Source organism: Pelodiscus sinensis, chromosome 1 (assembly GCF_052426305.1).
Source record: "Pelodiscus sinensis isolate ZL-2025 chromosome 1, ASM5242630v1, whole genome shotgun sequence".
Taxonomy (NCBI): domain Eukaryota; kingdom Metazoa; phylum Chordata; order Testudines; family Trionychidae; genus Pelodiscus; species Pelodiscus sinensis.
This window is the reverse complement of record NC_143052.1, coordinates 271,464,550-271,488,231: the sequence shown is the minus strand read 5'-3', so window position 1 is coordinate 271,488,231 and position 23,682 is coordinate 271,464,550. Positions and strand designations below refer to the sequence as shown.

General features: G+C 43.8%; 2 protein-coding genes across 2 annotated transcripts; one reads left to right on the top strand and one right to left on the bottom strand.

The window, feature by feature from the left end:
* Positions 1-438: 438 nt before the first annotated feature.
* On the top strand, positions 439-12,803 carry ACOD1 (aconitate decarboxylase 1). The gene is made up of 5 exons (XM_006116459.5): positions 439-533; positions 1,404-1,565; positions 3,307-3,396; positions 6,964-7,169; positions 9,160-12,803. Exons 1-5 carry the CDS (start codon positions 447-449, stop codon positions 10,109-10,111), a joined length of 1,497 nt encoding a protein of 498 aa, XP_006116521.3. The 5' UTR covers positions 439-446; the 3' UTR covers positions 10,112-12,803.
* A 2,705-nt stretch (positions 12,804-15,508) lies between these two features.
* Positions 15,509-23,388, bottom strand: LOC102456110 (glutamine amidotransferase-like class 1 domain-containing protein 3, mitochondrial). The gene is made up of 4 exons (XM_006116442.4): positions 23,218-23,388; positions 21,021-21,192; positions 18,450-18,654; positions 15,509-15,796 (listed from the first exon to the last, which is right to left on the bottom strand). Exons 1-4 carry the CDS (start codon positions 23,323-23,325, stop codon positions 15,604-15,606), a joined length of 678 nt encoding a protein of 225 aa, XP_006116504.1. The 5' UTR covers positions 23,326-23,388; the 3' UTR covers positions 15,509-15,603.
* Between the last annotated feature and the right edge of the window lie 294 nt (positions 23,389-23,682).

Here is a 23,682-nt window from a genome sequence, read left to right as displayed (position 1 = left end):
CAGTTTGGTATCGTCCACAAATGTTACCACCTCACTGCTCACCCCTTTCTCCAGATCATTTATGAATAAGTTGAACAGGACTGGTCAATTGGTCATACAAGGACCAGTGTCAATTGTGTCTCTCCGCACACAGGACCTGATTCCCCTCTCACATTGGTTTGATAGTCATGTAACTGCACTACCTTCTAGTTGAGTTACTCAAGATTTATGCTGGTGGAAGTGAGATCAGAAGGAGGCCCATATGCATTACCTGACACATCTTCTATGACTCCTTGCACATGACGTATGAACTAGTCTCATGCAGTGCTGTCAGGAGTCCCAGCAGTAGCATGTGGAGAAGTGAGTAAAAAAGATTGGCAGTGAAAAAGGGGAAATTTCTGGGCAGAGAAAAAAGTGGGAGGGTCAGGATGACAAGCACAGAAGCCAGAGCTGCTTATATAGAGAGCATGCTTCCTATTAGTTTCCCCATTGCTGTTTCTTTCATAGCTTCGCCTCAGCGACTAGTTGTCATCTATTGCAACATGTGGGCAAAGGTATTGCTTTATTTTTCTGCATTTTAAGTCTGTCTTTTCATTTTAACCTTTTGTAGCTTTCATTGTTCATTCTTCTGTAGGCTCCTATGGGGCCTGTAGTTCATCTGCTTTACATTTCTTATGTTCTTTAACAAAGAAAAGAGGGCGAAATCATACCGATTTGACACACAAAATCATGTTCCTTCTTTGTTTCATCAATAGATTAGGCAGAGTGAATAATCCTGTTATTCAGAAACCTGGATTTCTGAGAAAAGTCAGTGGGAAACAGGGAGTTGTGGCAGTTGCAAGATTTTGCTCTGTTGCTGCTGTATATTGGGAATTCTGCTCAAATGAAGGATTTGATCATTGTGCTGTAAATTAGATGTAAAGGGAGGTAAGATATTTTTATTTGACCAACTTCTGTTGGTGGAAGTGATATGTTTTAATCTACACAGAGCTCTGCAAAACTTTGACCAATAGAAGTTGGTCTAATAAAAGATATTATCTCCTGTGCCTTGTCTCTCATCCTGGGACAACAACACTACAAACGTATTCTGAGGTATGACAAAGAGAGAAAGGAGGAAGCAAGAGTGGATGTTGGAAGGAAACAGAAAAAAGAGAAATAACCATATTCCCGTATGCTAGGGGAAAAGAGGGGAAGTGAATCAAAACTCGGTTAATTTAAACCTGAGGTTGACTTTATGCAATTTGTGTAAGACCATCCTTTACCTAGTGATGGAGGAAGTATAAATTATTGGTGAATAAAGCCAGAACACTATAAGTTCCATAATTTAGACCTGAGAGTATAAAAGCAAAACAATTTAGTAGAAATAAAAGGCTGAACATTTTTAATGTTTTCTTTTAAATTGAGACCTCTATTTTCCCCCCCAGACTGTAACTGAAAATTTTGCTGGTGTTATCCATGGTTTGAATGCAAGCCATCTGACAGACCTAGCCATTCAGAGAAGCAAACGGATGATCCTGGATACTTTGGGAGTGGGGCTGCTTGGTACCAGCACATCAGTCTTCCACAAAGTTATACAATACAGTAAAGTAAGATGCTTGAACTTCACATTATAGAAAAGTTATAGATAAAATAAAATTGAGGAAAAAGTACATTTAGGGAAAAGCTCCCAATGGTGAGCTATATTAGAAGGTAGAATTGTTTCCTTGAAGCAGGGGAGACAACACACTCACTGGACCATTACACAAGGAGTGTGTGAGTATGGGGGGGGGGTTACACTCCTGGAAGGGGTGGGGCCTTGGGAGGAAGGAGCATGGCATCCAGTCCTTAGCACCACCCAGACTGCACTGCACCTCTCCATGCACAAGCTCTCAGCGCCATCTGCAGCACACTATGAGGGGCTCCAGCAACGATTTATAAGACTTAGGTCTCCAGACACTGCTTGAGACACTGGGCCCTGGGGCAGTTGGCAGGCCTGCCTTGAAGGTAGGAAAGCTCCACTGATGGAAAATATGCTGTATGGAAAATCCCTGCACAGTAAGCAAAACATAGACTAGATAACCTACCAGGTCCTTTCTCTCACACCTGGGTGAACAGGGGTGCTGGCTTCTTCTTTTCCCTGGGGGTGCTCAGCTCCCACTCATCCCCACGCTTTGCTCACCCCTGTCCTGCCCAATCCTGCCCCTCCCTCACATGTACCCTGTCCTAGCTCCTCCCGTCTCCCCAGCTCCTCCTGCATGCCACAGAATAGCTTCTCTGCAGCAGGCAGGAGATGCTGGAAGAAAGGGGATAGAGCTGATTGGCGGGAATGCTGGCAGGCAGGAGGCAAGAGAGGAGCTGGCTGTCATGGGTACTAAGCACGCACTGATGTTTTTATCCATGGATCTTTCATGCTAAGAAAGACATCAGCAAAACAAACAATATTAAGACTGCTCTAAAATATTATAATACACAAGATACAGGAATATTAAATACACAAAATGTAGGTAATTTCTAGTACATATATACTGTTGTATAGAAATCTTGGCTCTGGTTCCTCTCCAATCTCCTGTCACTTATATAAGCGAAACTCTTAGCACTTCAGTGGTATCATTCATGGCATAAATTCAGGCCTATTATTTTATTTTAGAAGGCCCTGGTAGGTTGGAATTGTGTTCCGGAAATGTGCAGAGAGGACTCTCCCTAAATGGCTGCTTCTCTGCCACTTTGTCCTTTCCTTGAATCCCAGGGAAGCCTTTCAGGAATTCATGTAAGGGGAGATACAGGGAGATGGGTGGTGTGGGTTGTCCAGAAGCAGGAGGCCACAAGCAGCATCCAACAGAGGTGGTAAGGAGAAGCCCGAGTCTCTCATTTTATTTCAGAGACACTTGTGAAGGAATTGGGGAAAGTCCCTGGCAGTTGTGGCCAGTGGATCTTGGAGGAGGGGATACCAATGACTCAAGAGGCTATGGAGGCACAGAACTTATTTGCCTGGCCTCCTGCTGATCCCCTGAGATCTACAAGGTAGAGGGGTGGGTCTCATGATTTAGTTTGCAGGACAGCAAACTTTTTCACCACACCTCTTGATAGAACACTAGAGTGGAGTGACTTTGAAGGGACATTCCTGGGGTTTTCTTCTCTTAGAAGAGGTTCAAATTCAGTCCCAAATTTTGATGTGTTACAGCAGCATTCTGCACCCTTTGGTAGTTCAGATTATTCCACTCATTTAATCTCAACAGCAGATAGAAATAATTGCTTTGTAAATAATGAAAAGAGTAAGAGGGAGGCATGAAGTATTGTCTTATACTTGAGTTCAGGATTTTGCATTAAATGATATCCAATTACTCCCAGATCTACAGTTCAGATGTATCCAGCACAGTCTGGGGGCACTCAGATTTCAGACTTCCTCCTCTGTATGCAGCTTTTGTGAATGGAGTAGCTGTAAGTAACATCTTCTCTCTCTGGTCTACATCTGCTTTTATAAGCCATGTGCAGTGATATTTTACATTTATTTTCTGTACATTTGTTAATTTATTTCATTCTTGTGGCTGATGCCAGATTTATGGCTGCTATAAAACGGCCTTAAACTGTCCTACCAACTCTCCATTTTGTACATGCTCCATTTTATCAATAAAATGATGACTGGCCCTAAGAAATGTAGTCTCAATTCAGACCCAACCTGCAGTTAATGGCATTCCACCCATTTACGCCTGATTTGAATTAGACCTGTTCTGAATTATGTAAAAATAGTGAAGGTGCCAATCTAAGGAAATGGTGCATTAGGAATGCTCAAACTAGCTGTGGCGATGAGGTCTTAAGTTAAAGACCTCATTTCAAATGTAGGAAAAATTGTTTTTGAAATGACACTTAGTGTCCCTAATGCTCTCTAGAAGGTGCTCAAGTTTGACAGTTAATACATTTAGAATGTCCAAATCCTATATATGATAATTCCTTCATTCATTAAGGTCATAGGTCAAACCCAAGACCTCACCGAACATCAAAGGAAAACTGCTTTACTAATAGCACAAGGCATAACCCTCAGCCCCCATTAGGACAGAATGTTTTCATAGCTGACCTCAAAACTCTTCAGGGCAGGAACAGTGTTTGTATAGTATGTAACACAACAACGATCTGACAGGCTCTCTCTGTTACCATGATGGTTGGGGGCATTGGTATTGACCCTTGTATTTAGATTGCCTGACATATTCCATTATATAAGATTATTGCCACCTTTCTTTAGATGGGCTAACTCATCCCATGTCTGCAGCAGGCTTTTGGAATGTGGCAAGGTAATAGCCTGGAAACAAGAAAAGTCTCTTTTCTCTCATTCATTGGGTCTGGTTTTGCTCAGATATAAACTGTTAAAAACAACCTTTCCCTGTGTGGCTTAAGTTCCCGAGGGAAAATTTTGGCAGCCTGCCAGTATAATAACTGAACACTCAAAACATTTCTAAGTACAGGACTGGGGTGCTGCTATATCAGCAGCAACAACACACATAGGGAGAGGTGACACACACACTCCTATATACCTTTTTTTAACACACGGGGGGTGTTAGAAACCAACCTGACCCTTCCTGCCCAGTACTCTCACCTTTCCACCTCTATGCCTGGCTTAGCCCCCAGCACAGACCCACCTCTCCTGGAATGTGGTGCTGTGTCTTCTCAAGGCAACATGTGGGGGGCACATGTCCCCCCTCTCCAGATTTCTGCCAGGGTTCACACCAGAATGTGGCCAGCAGGAGCCTTTCTGCACTATGCAAGAGGGAAAGGATGGGAGCTGCTTCCAGCTGCCAGGGGTTGGGGGAGGTATGACCTGGCCCATGTCTTTGCAGAGCTCATCTCCTTTTCCTTTCTGCTCATCTATGGCTCGAAGCAGCTTGCACCTTCCTGCACACTGTTGAAAGGCAGCTAACAGCTCCAGACTGTTGCTGGTCACCGACATAAGCCTGTTGCCTCCTGTCCTGCAGCTACAACATAGCCTGGAAGGAGTTAAGTGCTAAGGGTGCATTGTGCACTGGGGCCCAGGCAACCTGACTACAGGGGTTTCAGCAAACCCAGCCAGAGAAGTGGCTCAACAGGGGAGGGAGCCTAGGGGACAGAGCTAGGGTTGCCAGATGGTTTAACCAAAAATACCGAATACCTCCCCCCCCCCCCAAAAAAAACCACAGAGGAAAAAATTCTGTTGAAGAAAAAAAAAAGGGAGACCAAAGGACCCTGAGAGTTAAGCAAAAATATAAATAAAAAATACAAAAATACAAAAACCCAGCATGGCCCCTTTAAGAAATGCTTTTGAGGCTTTTTGGCCCTAACAGGTTGCTGGTGGCCAATCTGCCATCTTGTCTTTCTGCTCGGGGCCAGAGAGCTCCCCTGCGGAACCAGGATTTTTGCCTCCTGACCGGGGAAAAAATCAGAACATACCGGACATTTTAGGTGTCCGTTATTTTCTGAATTTTTTTACCCGACAGGAGGCAAAAATACCGGACACCTGGCAACGCTAGACATAGCAGCCCCCTGCTCCCTAGGTGAGGAGGGTGTTAGCCCATTTCCTGGGGGCAGCTGTGAAGCCTTCAGCATCAGGCATGAACAGTCTGGAAATCGCTTTTTCCCCCTTCCACTCCAGAGCTTAGCTGAGAGGCAGAGAGGCTGCCCGTGCCAATGCTGTGTGGAGCTTTGGCTTCAGCTTTTCCTAGCTAGCACCTGGGGCTGAATGTCTTGGGATTTCCCAGGACCCCGCTCAACCAGAGGCAGTGGGGGAAGGAAGGAGCCTGCTGCCCAGGCTGTTGGTGAGCTGAGTGCACTGACCAGGGGCTGCTTCTCCACTAGGGATGTTCATGGTTAACCACTTACAGTTAACTGGTGGGGGCTGGAGCGCCACCCCCGTTTGCCGACAGGGGCACTCCAGCCTGCTCAGAACAGACCCCACGGGCAAAGGCATTCCAGCACAGCACCCGTCTACAGCAGGGGAGCTGCTCCAGCCCATCCACCCCCATTTAATTGGTTAATCAGTCAAACTTAATGTTTAACCTGTTAACTAATTAAATGGGATTTTATATCCCTATTATCTATACAGTGCTGGGGGCAGGACAGTGCCCCACCTGAGGAGATATAGAGGAGCAGTGGGACTTAGATGATAGTGAAGGGGCAGCAGGGAGAGGACAGAGGGGGAGCACATAAAAGGCTGACATTTTGATATGTAACATGTATTTTACATAAATAACGTCCACACTCATAAACCTACTTCTGTTGTCACTTAGTAAAATGCACTAGAAACATTTTACTGGCATCTCAATGTCAGTTAGGGTTATGGGGTTTTATAGATATACCAGCATAAGCGCTAATGTTCATGCAGTTATACATACAGCATGCCTATGCCAATATAGCTTATTTTACTTCCTGAAACAAAATAAACTATGCCAGTATTTTGTATCAGTATAACTGTGTCCTCGCAAATTTATTTTTTCTGCTTAAATTATATCCATGGAACTGCTTCTGTCTCTGCTTCTTCCCCATGATGCGGATCTGGCGTGAAGGCTCAAGGCTTTCTCCCTCCCCGCCCCCCCCCAGCAGATAGCCATGCTGGCGTTCCAACCGGGGGGAAGGGACGGAAAAGTTGGAGGGCCAGTGAGGGCTTCCAGTTGTGGGGGAAGAGAGAACGGGGGGACTGAGATCGAGCCAGAGGCCACCTGCAAGGCATCCATGGACCACTAATGGTTCACAGACCCCAGTTTGAGAACTACTGCTTTAGAATTACACTTCTTTAAAGCTAATGAAATTGAGATCTGACTTAAGCTCCCTTTCTGCAAAGTCTGTAATATTCTCAATTTTCATTTTCATACATAACTCAATACAAAGAAAGCATAGCTAAAAATAAAGATTACCCTGAAATTAAATGAAATTCTTAATTGATATTGGTTAAAATCTTTTCATTTGGGAAGGGAATTAACTGAACTTGCCAAGACAAACAATGAATCTCTGGTTATAAATCAAGACCTTTCTCTTTTGCACAAGGTTCACTCAATGGATTTTGATGACACGTGGCATCCAGCCACCCACCCATCTGGGGCTGTGCTTCCTGTTCTGATTGCTGCCTCAGAAGTCCTCCCTCAAAAGCAAAAATTGTCTGGCCTTGATCTGCTCTTAGCTTTCAATGTAGGGATTGAAGTACAAGGCAGATTGATGCGCTTTTCCAAGGAAGCCAGCAATATTCCAAAAAGGTAGGTAAAGGATATTTGAAATAGAGTGTTTGGGTTGCATGGAGGTGCTTTGTTCATTTTTTATATAATTGAGAGTTAAAACCAATACTCGTTTCCCATCTCCAGTTACTCTCCCAGGAACCTCCCTAGAACTGCCTTTTTGTGAGACTTTTAAAAGGTCTGAATAAATTAATTTCTTTCATAGCTAGAGACAACCGGTCAGCATCATCTATTCCACTTCAGGTTTCAAAATGATGACTGTTGCACAGCTAATTTCATTTTCCATGTGGCTCCATCTAATCTCTAAACGAAAACGACTTTATTGTAATTTTTGCCTTTTAGAAGCACAATAGGTCACATTGTCTTTTTAGTGGGGCATTGTTTCCTGTGCAGTCACTGGGACATTTGAAAAGATTCCCTTACCCCTTACATTGATTCAAAATAGTTGAAAAGAGGCCTGGGGGGAAACTCTTTGTCAGTTTTCAATCAGACATGGGAATGCATCTATTCAGATGTTACTTTGAAGACCATCACTTGCTCCCAGAAATGAGGATTCATCTCTCCCTAGAACAAAGCTTGGGCTCGGCATAGTCCCAGAATAAACAGGCTCTAGACTCAAGATGGCCTCAAAGCAGCTCAGGAACAAACAAACAAAACAAAACAAAACAAAAAAATTCCTCTCCACCAGGATGTACACTTTGTTGTTGCTGTCACATCCCTAGATTTATCTGCTGCTTTGCTGCTCACTACATATGGAGTAACAGAGTTAGCGGTCTACGATAAAGCAATTATAAAGGACCACATTCACAAAACTACTTCAGTGTTGGCCCTGTTGTACTAAGCTATTGGTATTTTGGACATAGATGGTTCCACACACTGTGGAGTGCCTACAGAATTGGACCTCATTGACAAGATTGCATGTCGGGGACAGCTCTGGTTTGAGGAATCTGCTTTTTGACCTTCAGTTTGTGGTAGGGCTCCAAGTACAGGTTGAATCTCTCTAGTCTGGTACTCTCTGGTCTGGCATGATTTTAGTTAGCCAAATGTCCACTTATCATGGGTGTGGCCAAGTTTCCTGTGGTCCCATAAAGTTGTTTTATAGACAGGAGTCCTGGCTCTCAGTGTACTGTGCTGTTATTTAGCTCTAATTTAACTCCAAATGTCTTCTAAGAGCCCAGTGAGCAGTAGAAGTGTTGGTAATGCTGCTAGACAATACTGACCTCCTGTGGTTTGGCAAATTCTCTGGTTCAACACCAGTTCCTGAGGGTGCCAGACTAGAGAGGCTCAACCTGCAGCTAATTAGCTTTTGGTGGCATCAGGATGTAGTTGGCTTTTCACAAGCCTGCCAGCAGTGTTCCCTGTAAGCTGTGCACTTGGGTGGCCAACCAGGAGAGATTGAAATGCCTTCAGCTGATTAGCAGAGTGCTCACAGCTGCTCACAGCCAACGGCATGTGTTTCTACTTATGGTGCACATCCACACATACCATGGTGCACATAACAAAATTGATTTTTCACAGGGATGGAAAAAAATAGAGGATACATTGCCTGCCACTGGAAAAATTCAAAGGAATTTGGCAGCTGAGCAGAGGTTTTTTGAGAACACCAGTGCTCCTAAATGTTGGTAACATGCCTAAAGAGACAGCTAGGCGTCTTAGTACCTTTGTGAATCTAGTTCAAATCTATTAAACATGCCCTAAACACTTTGTTCTCTTCCCCCCTCCCCCCACAGTAGAACTGTACTCCTTCCCCTGTGTTCAGAGGTTCTGAAGAGATTTGCCTTTGCATTAATAAGTAGCTATTTGGTTCAACAGCTAGGCAAAATGGGAGCTCCACTGGGGTTAGGACTACTGGACTGGATCTTGGGCTTTTAAATATATGCTGATGTATGATCTGATCCAACTCCCACTAAAGTCTGTAAGAGTTGGATGAAGCACTTACAGGGAGTTCTTTCCTAGAATTCATCTCTCTCCTCTGAAATCTGATAATGAACAGCTTTTTTTCTTTTCTCAGGTTTCATCCACCCGCTGTGGTTGGTACAATGGGGAGTGCAGCAGCTGCTGCTAAATTGTTAGCACTCGATCAGTTTAAATGTAAAGAAGCTTTAGCGATTGCTGCTTCTTATGCAGGTGCCCCAATGGCTAATGCAGCAACACAAACCAAACCCCTCCACATCGGCAATGCAGCACGGCATGGCCTGGAAGCAGCTTGCTTAGCATCACTGGGTCTTCAGGGCAATAAACAAATCTTGGACATGGAGTCAGGGTTGGGTGCCTTTTATACAGACTATACGCCCCAGATTCTGCCAACTTTACAGTCTTATTCCTGGCTGTTGGATCAACAAGATGTGGCCATCAAGCGCTTTCCTGCTCACCTTGGAACACACTGGGTGGCGGATGCAGTCTCTTCATTGAGGAAGCACCTTGTGCAGGGCGAAGACTCAGTCCCCATTAGTAGAATTAAACAAATTGTTGTCAAAGTCCCAGATGTGAGATACGTGAACAGACCTTTCCCTACCTCTGACCACGAAGCCCGCCATTCTTTCCAGTTTGCGGCATGTACTGCTCTGTTGGATGGCAGCATCTCAGTTCAGTCATTTAGTGATCAGAGCATTTCTAGGCCAGTGTTAAAGGAGCTGCTCAGCAAAACAAAGCTAGAACATCCTTCTGATAACAAGCCTAGCTTTGAGAACCTTTATTGTGAGGTGAACATTACTCTTCAGGATGGCAACGTGTTCAGTGAACGCTGTGATACATTCTATGGACACTGGAGAAAACCCTTAAGTACAGAAGATCTGAAGAAGAAGTTTCATTCTAATGCTTCCAGTGTGCTCTCATTGGAAGCGGCAGAAGGCATTGTAGAGACTGTGGATAATTTAGAAAAAGTAGAAGACTGTTCTGTGTTAAGTGCATTTCTTAGAGGAGCACAGTTAACCAAAATACTTTCAAAAATACGCTTACCTTGAAAATAATGGACCTTTATTGACTTATCCTCATAGTTACTCCTATGCACTTAGAAGACACCAAAACAAAGAAAACTCTATTGTGTTGCTTTCCTGTAACATGAACAGCATTTATAGCCAGAGCCACAATACTGGACTTAAATGATCATGGTCTGTTGTATCTGTGCCATGCTGGAAGGAAGATCTTGTGCTGACAATGTCCCCCTCCGCCTCTCCCCGATTATCCTTATGTCATTACAAGAAGTGTATCTGAAGGTGCCACAAAAATAGCACTGTTGATGGGAGATTTTTGCTACCAAGTTCTCTACTAACTGGTGCCTGAAAGAAAAGCCTTATCCTAAATGTCCTGCTTCTATTAGAGGATTTGGTTGTACAGATCTGGATTTCAGAGGAATAGGGCAGTTACTCCTACTGGTAGGGAAGCAGTTGGTAGAAGGTCAGGTAAAGAATAAGCAATTTATAGCTAAACTATATACATATTCTATTTATGCCAAAAGAAAAGTCTAAGACACAAAAGTTGTAATGCTTGGTAGTCTCCAAGAAACATCCCAACTTCACCATCAAACGTAGTCTTGTGTAAGCGAAGTTGACAATAGTGCTCTCTTTCTAATCACAGCATTGGTTAAGATACCCATTTAGTTTCTTTGTTTGGCTGTTTTAAACACATAAGCATTTATTCTTGACAATCTGGTTCTTGCCATAGCCAAAAATCACTCCTGTTTCAAAGTTGCGTGGCACCCCTGTAACTCTGAGGCTGCCTTCTCTCTAGTATCAGTCAAGTCCCATTCCTCCAGCTTCAGTGTTATTGACCAGACATGTTAAGTGATGTATCCTTAGGATGCTTCCCTGTTAAGCCTTGTCAGTGCACAAGACTTCCATCATTAACAAAAACCATGTAACCCATCATTTCAGTATAGTTTTTTTAAAGAGGGTTTTACTTCTTAAAAGGACATAATCAAGATTTAAATATTTTTACATTAGCAGTAGTGTTATGTTAACATTTTCTTGCATGTTTTACACTGACCTCTATAAAATCAGATTAGTCTTTCTCCAGTACAGAAATGTCTATTTGAAGCTACTAATGGTGACAGTGCAGGCAGATGGGTATCTTGGTTCACATGCTTAATGGAGCTTCTGCTTTACTGTGGAAGCCATGTGCGCTCTTTGCTTTCTGTTTTAAGAGACTAATTTTCCTATTTGAAGATCTAACCATAGAGATCTACAACCATATTTAGGCACCTCTAATAGCATGCCAGTCCAGGCTGCATATTTAGGTGCCTATGTTTTAAAATGTGGTTAGTATAGGAGGCATGTTTGATATACTCTTCACATTACTGTTATAACTTCAAAAGATGTGGCTGTTAATGTGCTTGTAGTGATGACTTTTAAAAGCTATAAATATTTGTATGATTTTACTCAGTAAGATGGTGATGTTTCAATTTTGTACATGAGCTATTTCTTCATGGGGCCAATCTCTTCTATCCTTCAGCCACTTGCATATACAACCTCCTCGGTCACACACAAAGGTATGCTTTTTGGGATCACTTAAAGCAGGTGTTTACGTTCATTTTGTTATATTAAACAAAAGCCTTTCAGTATCATTACTGCCACATTAGAATTCAATCATTTATTATGCTGAAAGAACGACCAACTTCTTTATGTACAGTCGTTCAGCTAGGTGAGGGACTTCTGCAGATGACTGTTAGAGCATGTGTAACTAATGTCATTGGCCTCCACAAAGGGACTTAGGAATTGCCACACGGAGTGTTGTGGCACCTTTTATGCACCTAGAAGCAGCACAGGAACTGCACTATGAGCCACAAAGCCTAAGTTAGGCACCTGTGTTCTCTAGACAAGTGTTTCTCAAACTGTGCTCCGCAGAGCCCCAGGGCTCCGTGAGACATCTCCAAGGGCTCTGCGAGGTTGACAAACTGGAAAGCCTTCAAAAGCATAATTGAGAATTGCCTCGAACTGACACAAATCCAACTTTCTTCTATCATGCCAGACATTAAAGAACTTTGTAAGAATAGAAAGCAAGCCCACTCTTCTCACTAAAAATAATGATTGTTTTTGATTTTGGGCAAAATGCAGTAATTTTTCTTTAAAAAAATGTTGTTTTAAAATCTGAATAAAAAAGTATTGTACAAGTAAATGATTTGTTTGTTATTATTTATGAATAAAACACATACGTTGATAAATATATGTACAAAATTTCACAAAATCTGGAAGTCTTCATCAATAGGTACAACATATCAATAGGTACAACACATACAATCAGTGGACCGCTGGGGTTCCTCATAAATTTTTACGCATGTAAAGGGCTCCGAAGCCCAAAAAGTTTAGGAACCACTGCTCTATACAATGAATAGAGGGAGAAAGAAACCTTAGAATGTGAGCCTTAAAAAGCCATCACACTAGGCCGGGGGCTTCCAATGCTAGCCAAGGCAAAATGAGAGGTATGACCTAAGCCCTTCCTCTCTTGGAGTTAAGCACCTATCTCTACTTACTAACTCACAAACAGAAAAGTGTCTCCTGGAATAGGATGGCTTTGGTGCCTCAGCAATTTCTTGAATGAAGCAGAGAAATGCCTGCTTTGCTAGAGGAGGCAGCAGTTGCTTGAGCTTATCCCACCTTATAACTCATTGGTTAGAGAGCTTATCTGGGGTGTGGGAGAGCCTGGCTCAATTGCCCCATCTATTCCAGGGAGGGGTGGGTGGGAGGAGATTGAAACCGGTGCCCCACTTTCCAACAAAGTGCACTAACCATCTGAGTGTAGGATGTTCTGCTAGAGATGCAGCCGTGTTAGTTCTGTCTTTTGTTTCAGCTAGACCAGACTATGTAGCACTTTAAAGACTAACAAGATGGTTTCTCATCACCTAATAAACCATCTTGTTAGTCTTTAAAGTGCTACATAGTTCTGTCTTTTGTTTCGGATATTCTGCTGTGGGACTATTGTTACAACTTCAGGGTAACTGTATTTCTGTGGCCCCTCTGTCTCGGCAAGGCACTGGCATAAGATTTCCAGCTGTTACCTCACTCCAGCCTGGTCATGGCTTTATAGCTGCACAGCCTCCCTGTCGAGGGGCAGGACCCCTCAATGGTCAGGACACCCCAAAGTTGGGGTCAATCTCCCTTTTTCGCAGGGCAAATACAGCCCTAGTCCCAAACACAGTCCCCTCTCTCAGAGTTACTCTGGCTTGGAGGCCCAGTCCGCAGGTCAGGCTCCCCACGTTGTCAGGGAGCAGATTACTGGGGGGTGGAGGGACCCAGGCCCTCCCGCTCCACCAGGTCTCAGTCCAGGACCCTGTTGGCAGAGTAGGGTTTCACTGCCTGCTCAGCGGGGGTTCCAGCCAAAATGCACTGAGCTCCTGGAGGACAATCCTCCCCCCTGGGCCACTTCCTACCATCCCCGGCGTGCCACTCAGCTCTCGGGGCGTTGCTCAGCAGGCCTCCCTGGTAGGGGCTGTCGCTGTGGATGAAGCAGTTGCTGCTCCTGGGGCGGCTGTGGCTGCAGGGGCCGCTCAAGAGTTTCTGGTCTAAACTCCTTCCTCTCTGGCAGTCCACCCTGACTGACCTGCTCTGCTGCCTCTTATACTGCTCCAGCACTTGGAACATGCCCAGTCTGGGAACAGGGGCAGGACTTCCTCTGCCCACAGAGGCTAACCCCACCCCCCCTTCAGTGCAGGGTCCCCTCTCCCCATCACACTCCCACACATGTGCTATCCCCACCAAGCCACTTTGCTTAAGGACTGGTGCCTGTGTGCTGCTTTCTCTCTGAGGCTATGAACAGGATAGTGCCAGCCAGTTATAAGTGATCACACTGCTCCTTCTAAGCAAGCACCCAAATTCTTAAGGGAAAAGCATTAAAGAGAAAATGAATAAACAGAAATTTCTTTACACATGCTAGGGGTTACCAATCTGTTTTATGGGGATTTGGGAGGGTAAGGGCCTTCCAACTCTTCCACAAGGATTGGGGTTCCTTGGACAGAAAGTCCTGTCCATTTGCTGGATCACAAAAAAGGTCCTGAGTCTAAGAACAGCCTTTTTAAGGCAATATCCCTCTCTTCAATTTCCTAGTCTCTGGGAACCCACCTTGAACCAGTTGTGTGACTCTACTAGGACGTACATTATAGACACTCCAGAAGGTAGTGAGTAACTTTAATTCATCCTCCAACACACTTGCACATGCACGCACACTTGTTCTGTTTATGAGGGAGTTCCGGTAACCCTCTATCCAGAGAGCAAAACACATTCATACAATGCCGGGTCCACAGTAATATAATACACCCCCTCCACACACAAAGACACTGCCTGTGGTTGCAATATTTGTTACAGGGCTCCCTCAATCTTTCTTTAATGCTGTTACCCTGTGGATAGACAATGAATGATTCTAGCAGGGAGATTAGACTCAGGCTCTTCCTTGGCCCAGCTGGGTACCCCTACCTCCAGACTACACAGTCATTCTGTCTCTTGCTCTCCAGCCCAATGGCTTTTCCACTATGCATAAATAATTATTTATCCATATTGAAAAAAATCATTGGGAAAGAGCAAGCTAGGGCAGCCGCATGGGAGGTGGGCTACCCACAGTCCAGTCCCTCTCATACAATCATGCTTTCATTATTTATTCACAAAAGATCAGCTTTAACATGAGATTGAGGGAGAGCCACATCAGAATAACTCAGTGATTACAGTGAGACATGAGACTATCCTGTTCACATACTTTCTACCTATCAGGCACAAGGGAAAATTTGAACCTTTGACTCCCACATCCCAGGTAAGTGTTTTAAAAGATACTAAGGGGCTGTACCCTCTGCTTGCTATGCTTGCCAACACCCCCTTCCCCAGCTGCTTTTGTTTTGCTTAGAGTGCCTGCTGACACTGACAATGTCATTCTGTTAGGAACATTCTGTTATCCAGCAGGAAAAAATTTTATATACATACAGAAAAGGTGGGCACGACTGGCTCACCCCCACTCATGAGATTGGCAGGTGATGCGCATCTTCCCTGATTAATTGGCTGCTCTTGGGCTTAGGCTAAAGATAGGTGGCCAAACAGAGTTAGTCGCTGTATGTTCTCAGAGACTAAAACTCGGGTGCTAAGAAAACTTTCATCTAAAAATTTTGGTTCTGGAGGAGTTTAGGTGCCAGTAGAGTTTGACAGCAGTTTCGTGAATTACAGCAAAATCAAAACATGAGACTGAGGCACCAAAGTATATTTGTGGATTGGGGCCATCAAACAGAAAACTTTTCCGTTAAAAGCATTTCCGGAAAATCATGCCAGTTCAGAATAAAACTCTAGAAATGCTGCCTGTATTTCAAATGGGGGGGAAGAGGGGGAGAAATGTGATAAAAATTGTAGAGGTGATGTTGTGAGACAGCACTTAAAAAAAAAAAAACAGACTGAAGCTTATTAACTACAGTTTATTAATATAGGTAAATGCTTTATATTTACTGATAGTCATTTCACTGCAGGGGATAGCAAATGTCAGAGTTCCCTCAGCTGATCTTCAGGACTTCGGTCACCATTGTTCCTATTCCATCAAAAATTTCATGCAAAGGAGCTTTGCACATGAAAGCACAAGTAGTGACTATTTTGTTGGTGGTATCCACATGTGATTCAGTGACATCTTTACAAATGTGCTTGCATCCAAGTTCTGCTATAGCAGATGCTGTTTCCGCATCAGGGAACCTGTTAACATTAAAAGGAAAAATATTGTAGCCATCTGATTTTGACAACTAATTTCAGTGAGAGAGTTTCAGAAATATTTGAATTACTTCTAGCACAGCTATGATTTAGTCACAGAGGTTGTGGAAATCAAAGACTTCTGTGACTTCAGCCTGCAGCAGGATCTCCTACCACCTGAGGGGGAAGGGGCAAGGGAGCTATAGGTATCCCCACCCCTTCTGGTGGCCCACTAAGCTCCAACAGGCAAACCCCTGCAGCTCCCACCTCTCCAAAGCTGTCGAGGCACCCTTGGAGCTGTGGGCAGCAAGGGTATCCTACAGCTGCCAGCTGCTGCAGGCAGTAGATGTGAGAGGATCCTGGAACTCCAAAAGCCAACCGGAGCTCATAGCTGCCACACAAACTGCCCCACTACAGGCAGTATCTGGGTATCTGCTGATCCTCATTTTGTTACGGGCAGGCCATGGCTCCTGTGAATGTTTCTTTATTGCCTATGGCTTTTACTAAAAATCTCTAACAAAATCTTAGCCTTAGTGATGACAAGATGAGATCTTGGACAGTCAGATTTCAGATCTACAGAAACTTAAGCAAAGTACTCCCTCCCTCCCACACCCTATTTACCACTAATCTGTTATCTTGTCAAATCAAGATATTTTGCCATCAGAACAAGAACATAAGAGTGACCATACTGGGTCAGACCAAAGGTCCATCCAGCCCAGTATCCTGTCTGCTGACAGTGGCCAATGCCAGGTGTCCCAGAGATAGTGAACTGAACAGATTCTGATCAATTGATCTCTCTCCTGCCATCCATCTCCACCCTCTGACAAACAGAGGCTAGGGACACCATTCCTTAGCCATCCTGGCTAATACCCATTAATGGACTTAACCTCCATGAATTTATCTAGTTCTCTTTTAAACCCTGTTATAGTCCTAGCCTTCACAACCTCCTCAGGCAAGGAGTTCCACAGGTTGACTATATGCTGTGTGAAGAAGAACTTCCTTTTATTTGTTTTAAACCTGCTGCCTGTTAGTTTCATTTGGTGGCCCCTTGTTCTTATATTATGGGAACAAGTAAATAACTTTTCCTTATTCACTTTCTCCACATCACTCACGATTTTATAGACTTCTATCATATCCCCCCCTTAGTCTCCTCTTTTCCAAGCTGTAATAAAACCCCATGATCTGCACAACTGAAACACTGTAACACCTTTAGATGAATTTATGAGGTGATGTCACTTTAGCTCCTCTTCTTGGCCCTTTTAGAGAAACTGCCACAACATCTGAAGCAAAGTGATTTTGTTGTAAGACTAGCTGGGGGGGAGGAGGAGAGAGAAAAGATGGGTGCAACAGCTGGGTTGCAAGTCATCACTCTTATCTGACTCTACTGAATTTCATTATTCAGATATTCTATCAATAATGAACATTACCTGAAGAAGAACTAACTCCTGCTACCCATAAACATGTCTTTAAACCCCTCTCACCAGGAAGGGCAATTCCATTAAAACAATGGGAGCGAAGAGAATGGCAAGGGCATGACATCAGCCTAAGGTTTAGGGAAGCGTTAATGTATACATTTAAATGGTTAACCGATGAGCTGGACTCATCAACTTAACCTTCACGATTACATGCAATGCCCTCCCCGCTCCCTCCCCCATATTGCTGCCTCTGTATCAAAGACAGCAGTGGGAGAGGAGGGGCTGATGGGAGCCCGTGCTCACAGGGAGATGGCTTATAAGCCAGCTCCCCACACATACCGGCTTCCACAGAGTCACCTGCCTACTCTCCCCTATGCAGAGGGGGAAGAGGGCAGCCAGGCAGTTTAGTGGGAGCTGGTGCTTGCCAGCCCCACCCTCGCGCTGCTGCCTCCGATACATGTAAACATGTAATCATTGAAAAATTCAGCAGTTTTTTTTTTTTTTTTTTTTAAAACATCCCTACTAAGATTTTGTTATGATTATTTATTGCTGCCATTGGGATGTCTGACAGCAGCCAATTTTAACAACTGGATGATTCTGGAATGCAATGCCAAGTTGCTTCCTTGCCATAGGCACCTAGGGTGTATCTAGACTACAGGGTTTAAAAACAAAAAACCAACTTCCCCTGCATCTAGACTGCAGCCACGTTCTTTCAAAAGTAAATCGAAAGAACGTGGCAGTTTTTTCAATTGTGGTAAACCTCATTTTATGAGGAATAATGCCTTTTTTCAAAAGTACTCTTTCTAAAAAAGGCACTATTGAATGCAAACTGCGCTTTTTCGAAGGAGAGCGTCTAGACTCTTTCAAAAAAGCGACTCGATTTTTCGAAAAAAATGCTTGTATTCTAGATGCTCCCTTTCGAAAGAGGCTTGTAGTCTAGACGTCGCTCTAGTTACTGAATTGTGCTCTGAAGAATATATCCCTTACATTAGAATTTTTTTTTTAATTCTGTCTAATGCAACAGGGGATGATGTTAGCAGACAAATAATGGGCCAGTGTATTTCTTGATTATGGGTAAATTGCTATGCCACTAAAGTGTACAACAAGCTAACTAGCTTCATGCTAGTCTCAGCCCTCTTGCTACAAAAGTACATTTCCTATTGCTATTATGAAATGGACAAAGTAAAGTAAGACAAAATGCAAATAGTGTATGCTCTGGAGAATGCTGACATCATAGGCCTTACCTTCCATCTATATTTTTATCATGGCCAACTGTAACTTCACATCCTGGAAAGATTTTAGCTGCCAGCACTGGGGATATACAGCACAAACCAATGGGCTTCTTAGCACTATGGAAAGCCTGAAGAGTAGTCTTCACAAGCTCATTGACAGTACAGTTCTTTCCATCCACTGCCCAGGAACAGAGATTCTTTGCTACACCAAATCCACCTTGGGGGGGGGAAAAAAAAAGCATGGAGTTCCCATTTAAGGCAGTCTGAAGAGCAGCTAGTTGCTACAACACCAGAAGAACGTCGTACCCTCTTCTTTTAAGCCATGGCACAGCTTTAAAATTGCAGCCTATCTACATTTTATTAAGTTAGTGGGCTGCAATCTTCAGCATGCCTACCGTGATGGATTCACAACATCAACAATGGAAATTCTGGATTGCATAGATAGCGGGCATGCAAGCATTCACATATCCCAGAAAAGTCATAGAGATGCATCTTTGTTAAGGCCTATACGTAAAGTGTCATTCATGCTTAAATTTGACACTTTACGTATGGGCCTTAAAGATGCTAATTATTTCACCCATTACAAAGATAGCTTCCCCAATTATCACCCTTAATATCATTACCTCACAGACACTAACCTTCCCCCCTCACCTCTCCTCTGTTCTAAAAACTGACTTGTCAATTTTATGTGTGTTCACTTTTTTTTTTAATTGTATCACTTTGGCATATATGGTCGTGCTAATTTTCTTCCACAAATTGATCTGAGCAAGTGGGTCTGGCCCACGAAAGCTCATCACCTAATAAACCATCTTGTTAGTCTTTAAAGTGCTGCATAGTCCTGTCTTTTGTTTCAGCATGTCCCAGAAAGGAAGCTCAACACCAGTTTAATCTTCAGGCCACTTACCCCAGGCCTCTCCCAGTAAATTTTATCTCTTGATCTGTACCTACCTACACACAATGATGAACCAAAACCCAAGAATGATGAGACATTAAAATGAGAATTGGACAATACTAATATAGTTCAGGAGTGCAGAGGGAAAATCAAGCCTCCATTCAGCTTACAAAAATGATTAAGCATTCTTGTTGTGGCTAGGCTACTTCATGAGGCAGAAATCCTCTGTTCCAAACCGTGCTGGTTTTCTTTGGTATAAATGCGAATCTTTTACACATGCCAAATGAAGCCTTTCTAAGTTTTAATTCAAAATATAATTATAAGATATGTCTTTCTTTGAACTTTCTGGTTTTTACTTTGTATTGAGATAACCCAGTATGTTTCACTTTTTAAAGACGTTGCAGCACAAGCAGCTTTGGGCTGTATCTCTAGTGAATTGTAAAGCAATTTGCTATTTTTAAAAAAGACTCTGCATCTTTGGAGCTATGCAATAATAAGCAATCCTGTGTCTGCATTTAATCCACATTTTTTGGTAGAAACAGATTACATTTTAATACAATTCCATTTGCTGGATTTACACTAGTTTACATTGTCAAAGTAATAAAAAGTTATTATAAAATATAATCATCCAAATATTTGATTCCTTGTGGAATGAAAACAGCTATTGGCATTCCTATAATAAATGATAGTGCTGCAAGAACTGTAGTAAGGAACACAATTTTAATTTCTTGCTTTCAGCCTATTCCCATTACTTGCTGGTTTTAATATTATTTTAATCCTAAATTTACATTGTTTGTTTCCCTTTGATAGTCTTTCTTCCCAGGTCCCTCCACCAAGTTTCTAATGGAGCATTCACTTATTATACAATTTGTTAACTGGTCTGTACACCTGCAGCAGTAATGATATTACCAACTCATCATAGCCCTGGGAAATGGATTTATTAATTCTGTGTTATACTTGTGCTCCCTCTACTGGCTGTACTGCAGAAAATGCTATCCTGATTTAAAAATGGATGCTGCTAATGGTCAACTGAGGTGTTAGTACTTGAGGAGTTTGTAGACACTGACTCTGTAAAGGGACTTTGAGCAAGTCACATAGCCTGTATGTGGCCTCGTTTCCCGACCTGTGAAATGGAAACAATACACTTGGAAAGCAGCTCAAGATCTGTGAATGAAAGAAATTGCACAAATGCTCTGTTGCAATGTGGAAGTACAATTTGAACAAAACGTCAGGCAGGAAATGGCATGCAGCTGGCAATCACAGACAGTCTGGCAACCATTTCAACGTCACTAAAGTATAACAAATGTTGTATAACAGCAAGTTCTGCCATTGCTCTGCTCTTCCTCTGTGCTCTGTTCTTGTCCGTAGGTAGGGAAGTGTACTGTACAATACTTAGGAAGAAGGAACTATGCAATGTGAATGCTAATATTAAGCCCAGCATCCTGACATCTATACATTGGGATAACAATACTCACCTAATAGAGGACTATAGGAGTAATTTTTATTTAAAAGTATTGAGACCTTCTACAAGAATCCATGTTTATAAAAAAAGTTTTCAAGTTTGACAGATACAGAAAATCCTTTATTTAAAAAGAGATTTTAAAAAAATAGCTACAAGTAACTATTTTTAACATCCTGTAGTTACAGTTTATGGGAATGGGGTATTTTGTTGTTTTTAAACCAAAACTCACCTGGGAAAATTACTGCATCAAATCCAGCAACTTCCAGGTCAGCCAAATCTTGAATGTTGCCTCTTGCTAACCTAGCACTTTCAACTAACACATTTCTCTTCTCTTCTGTGGGACTTCCTCTGAAATGATCCACTACATGCATCTGTTCTATGTTGGGTGCAAATATCTTTACCTAAAACGCAGGCACAGAATAAAATAGGCTGTGTACAGAAACAAATTAAGACTAGGAAAAGCTACAGGGTTATATCAATTCAACAACTTCACAAACAAACTAGGCACAGTTATCCAAGAATGTTGGACTGTGAGAGAGAAGTTTCTGAGAATCAGACCACAAAAGCCAGCATGCCAGGTGAAGAGACAGCTAAAATAATCAATAGGTGATGCCGAGGACAGGGGTGTGGCCAATCTCACACAATTCTGGGCTGCAGAAAGCTCTCTCTTTGTGATCCACAGTTGGGAACCGTTTCTCAGAGCCAGGTGGCTAGATGCCTGCCTCACTCCACATCAAATGGTAGGAGGAAGAGAACAAGAAGTTGTACTGCCCAGTTTATAACTTATAACCCAGTAGTTGGAGCAGTCACCAACCACTGGATAGCAGAGACTTATTCTATAGCCTAGTGGTCAGAGCATCTATCTCTAAGAGAGAGGCAACCCAGAGTCCAGTCCCCCTGTTCCAATGATTCTTTTGTTATCTTTACCCAGAATGAAACAACACCTACAGGAGAGATTGTGGGAACCCCACATCAGAATATCGCATAGCTCAGGAATTAGGGCATTTTCCTGAGTGGTGGAAAACCTGGATTCAAAACTTTTCTCCTAAAAAGCAGGGTGGAATTAAACCTGGGTCTCCCATTTCCCAGCTGAGTGATTAACCTCTAGGCTAAAAGTTATGAAGTGGATATTGCTACTTCCTTCTTCCTCTCCCCTGTACTATCCCAAATTTTGAATGGGGTCAGATCTGGAAGGCACACACTGAGCATTTTCATGGAGCAACTCTTTGTTGCGATTAAAGAGGAGGCACAAAACGGTTTTAAAAAAACACCATCTTTCTTCAACAAGCTTTTAGAAGTCAACATGAAAAGTTATGAAGCCTCAAGAAGGTGGCACTGTTGATATTTTTTACACATCTGCCACATAGCATACTTCTCAGACTTCTATATACACCTTTCCTTGGTTGCATTTATTGCATTTTGAACAGTGATGGCAAATATCTAAGATGTAGTCCATTTAGTAAGACACACATTTTTCCTAGAACTCTGATTGTGATGGGGCTGCCAATGTTGTGGCTAGGCCCAGCACTTCCTTATCTGTTATGCCCAGCTGAGATGGGGCCATACTCTATTGTTTGAGCACAGGGAATGGGGTCCAAGACACAACATTTGGACCCAGGTCCAAATGTCCGACTTTAGCCAAAGATAAATGCTAGCAGCACATTTTCGATCAAGAGCTAGATCCAAAGCTGGGGAGGAAGCAGGGCTGCGTCTAGACTGGCATGATTTTCTGCAAATGCTTTTAACGGAAAAGTTTTCAGTTAAAAGCATTTTCGGAAAAGAGCGTCTAGTTTGGCACGGACGCTTTTCCTCAAAAGCACTTTTTGCGGAAAAGCATCCGTGGCCAATCTAGACGCGCTTTTGCGCAAAAAAGCCCCGATTGCCATTTTCGCGATCGGGGCTTTTTTGCGCAAAACAAATCTCAGCTGTCTACACTGGCCCTTTTGCGCAAAAGGGACTTTTGCCCGAACGGGAGCAGCACAGTATTTCCACAAAAAGCACTGATTTCTTACAGTAGGAAGTCAGTGCTTTTGCGGAAATTCAAGCGGCCAGTGTAGACAGCTGGCAAGTTTTTCGGAAAAGCGGCTGATTTTCTGGAAAAACTGGCCAGTGTAGACACAGCCCAGGTGTTTAGGTCAGAGTTTTTCAGTCCCTAGGCTGGAGTGGGGGACAGGAGAGTCAAGCTAGCAAGCAAGCGGGGGAGGGAGGAGAGATCCCCGTTCACTGCTTTCACCATAGCTCAACGTCTGCAGCGTGCCGGGCAGGCTCCCGGTGCTAAAGGCCCAGCCAGAGGTTACTTTGGACAGAGACGGGAAGGTCCCACTTCCTCCGCTGCTGCTGCAGCAACTTCCCCAGGGCTCCCGCGCCTGCCGGGGAATCAGGCCCCGCTCCGGGGCTGCCCCCTTGCAGCGCGGCTCCGCTCTCACCTGCGCTCCGCCTCTGCTGAGATGCACCAGGGCGGCCGAGGCCTCGTGCACCTCGCTGCCATCAAACACGCCGCAGCCGGCCAGCACCAGGGCGACCCGCTTCCCCATGGCGCGCTCGGGCACAGCTCCGCGCCAGGCCGCCTCGGGAAACGAGAGCGCCGGAAGCTGGCGGATTTAACCCTTCACGCCCCGCGGGGCAGCCACAAGCCGCCGCTGCCCAGCGGTCCTTGCCCTGAGCCCCAGAGGGGCCCCTAGTGTCACGTCCAGTCCGAGCTGTGTGTGACAGGCTGGGAGCGGGGGTTTGTTGTGGGGGTCCAGCACGCTAGCCACTAGCCGAATGTGGCTATTTGGCCAGTTGAGTGTGGCTAGTTTGCTTATAGTAGTAGCCACTCTAGTGGGTGCTGCTTCCGAACTGGTGGGACAGCACAGCTCTAGAGTCACATCCGTAGGAAAGGGACAACCCTA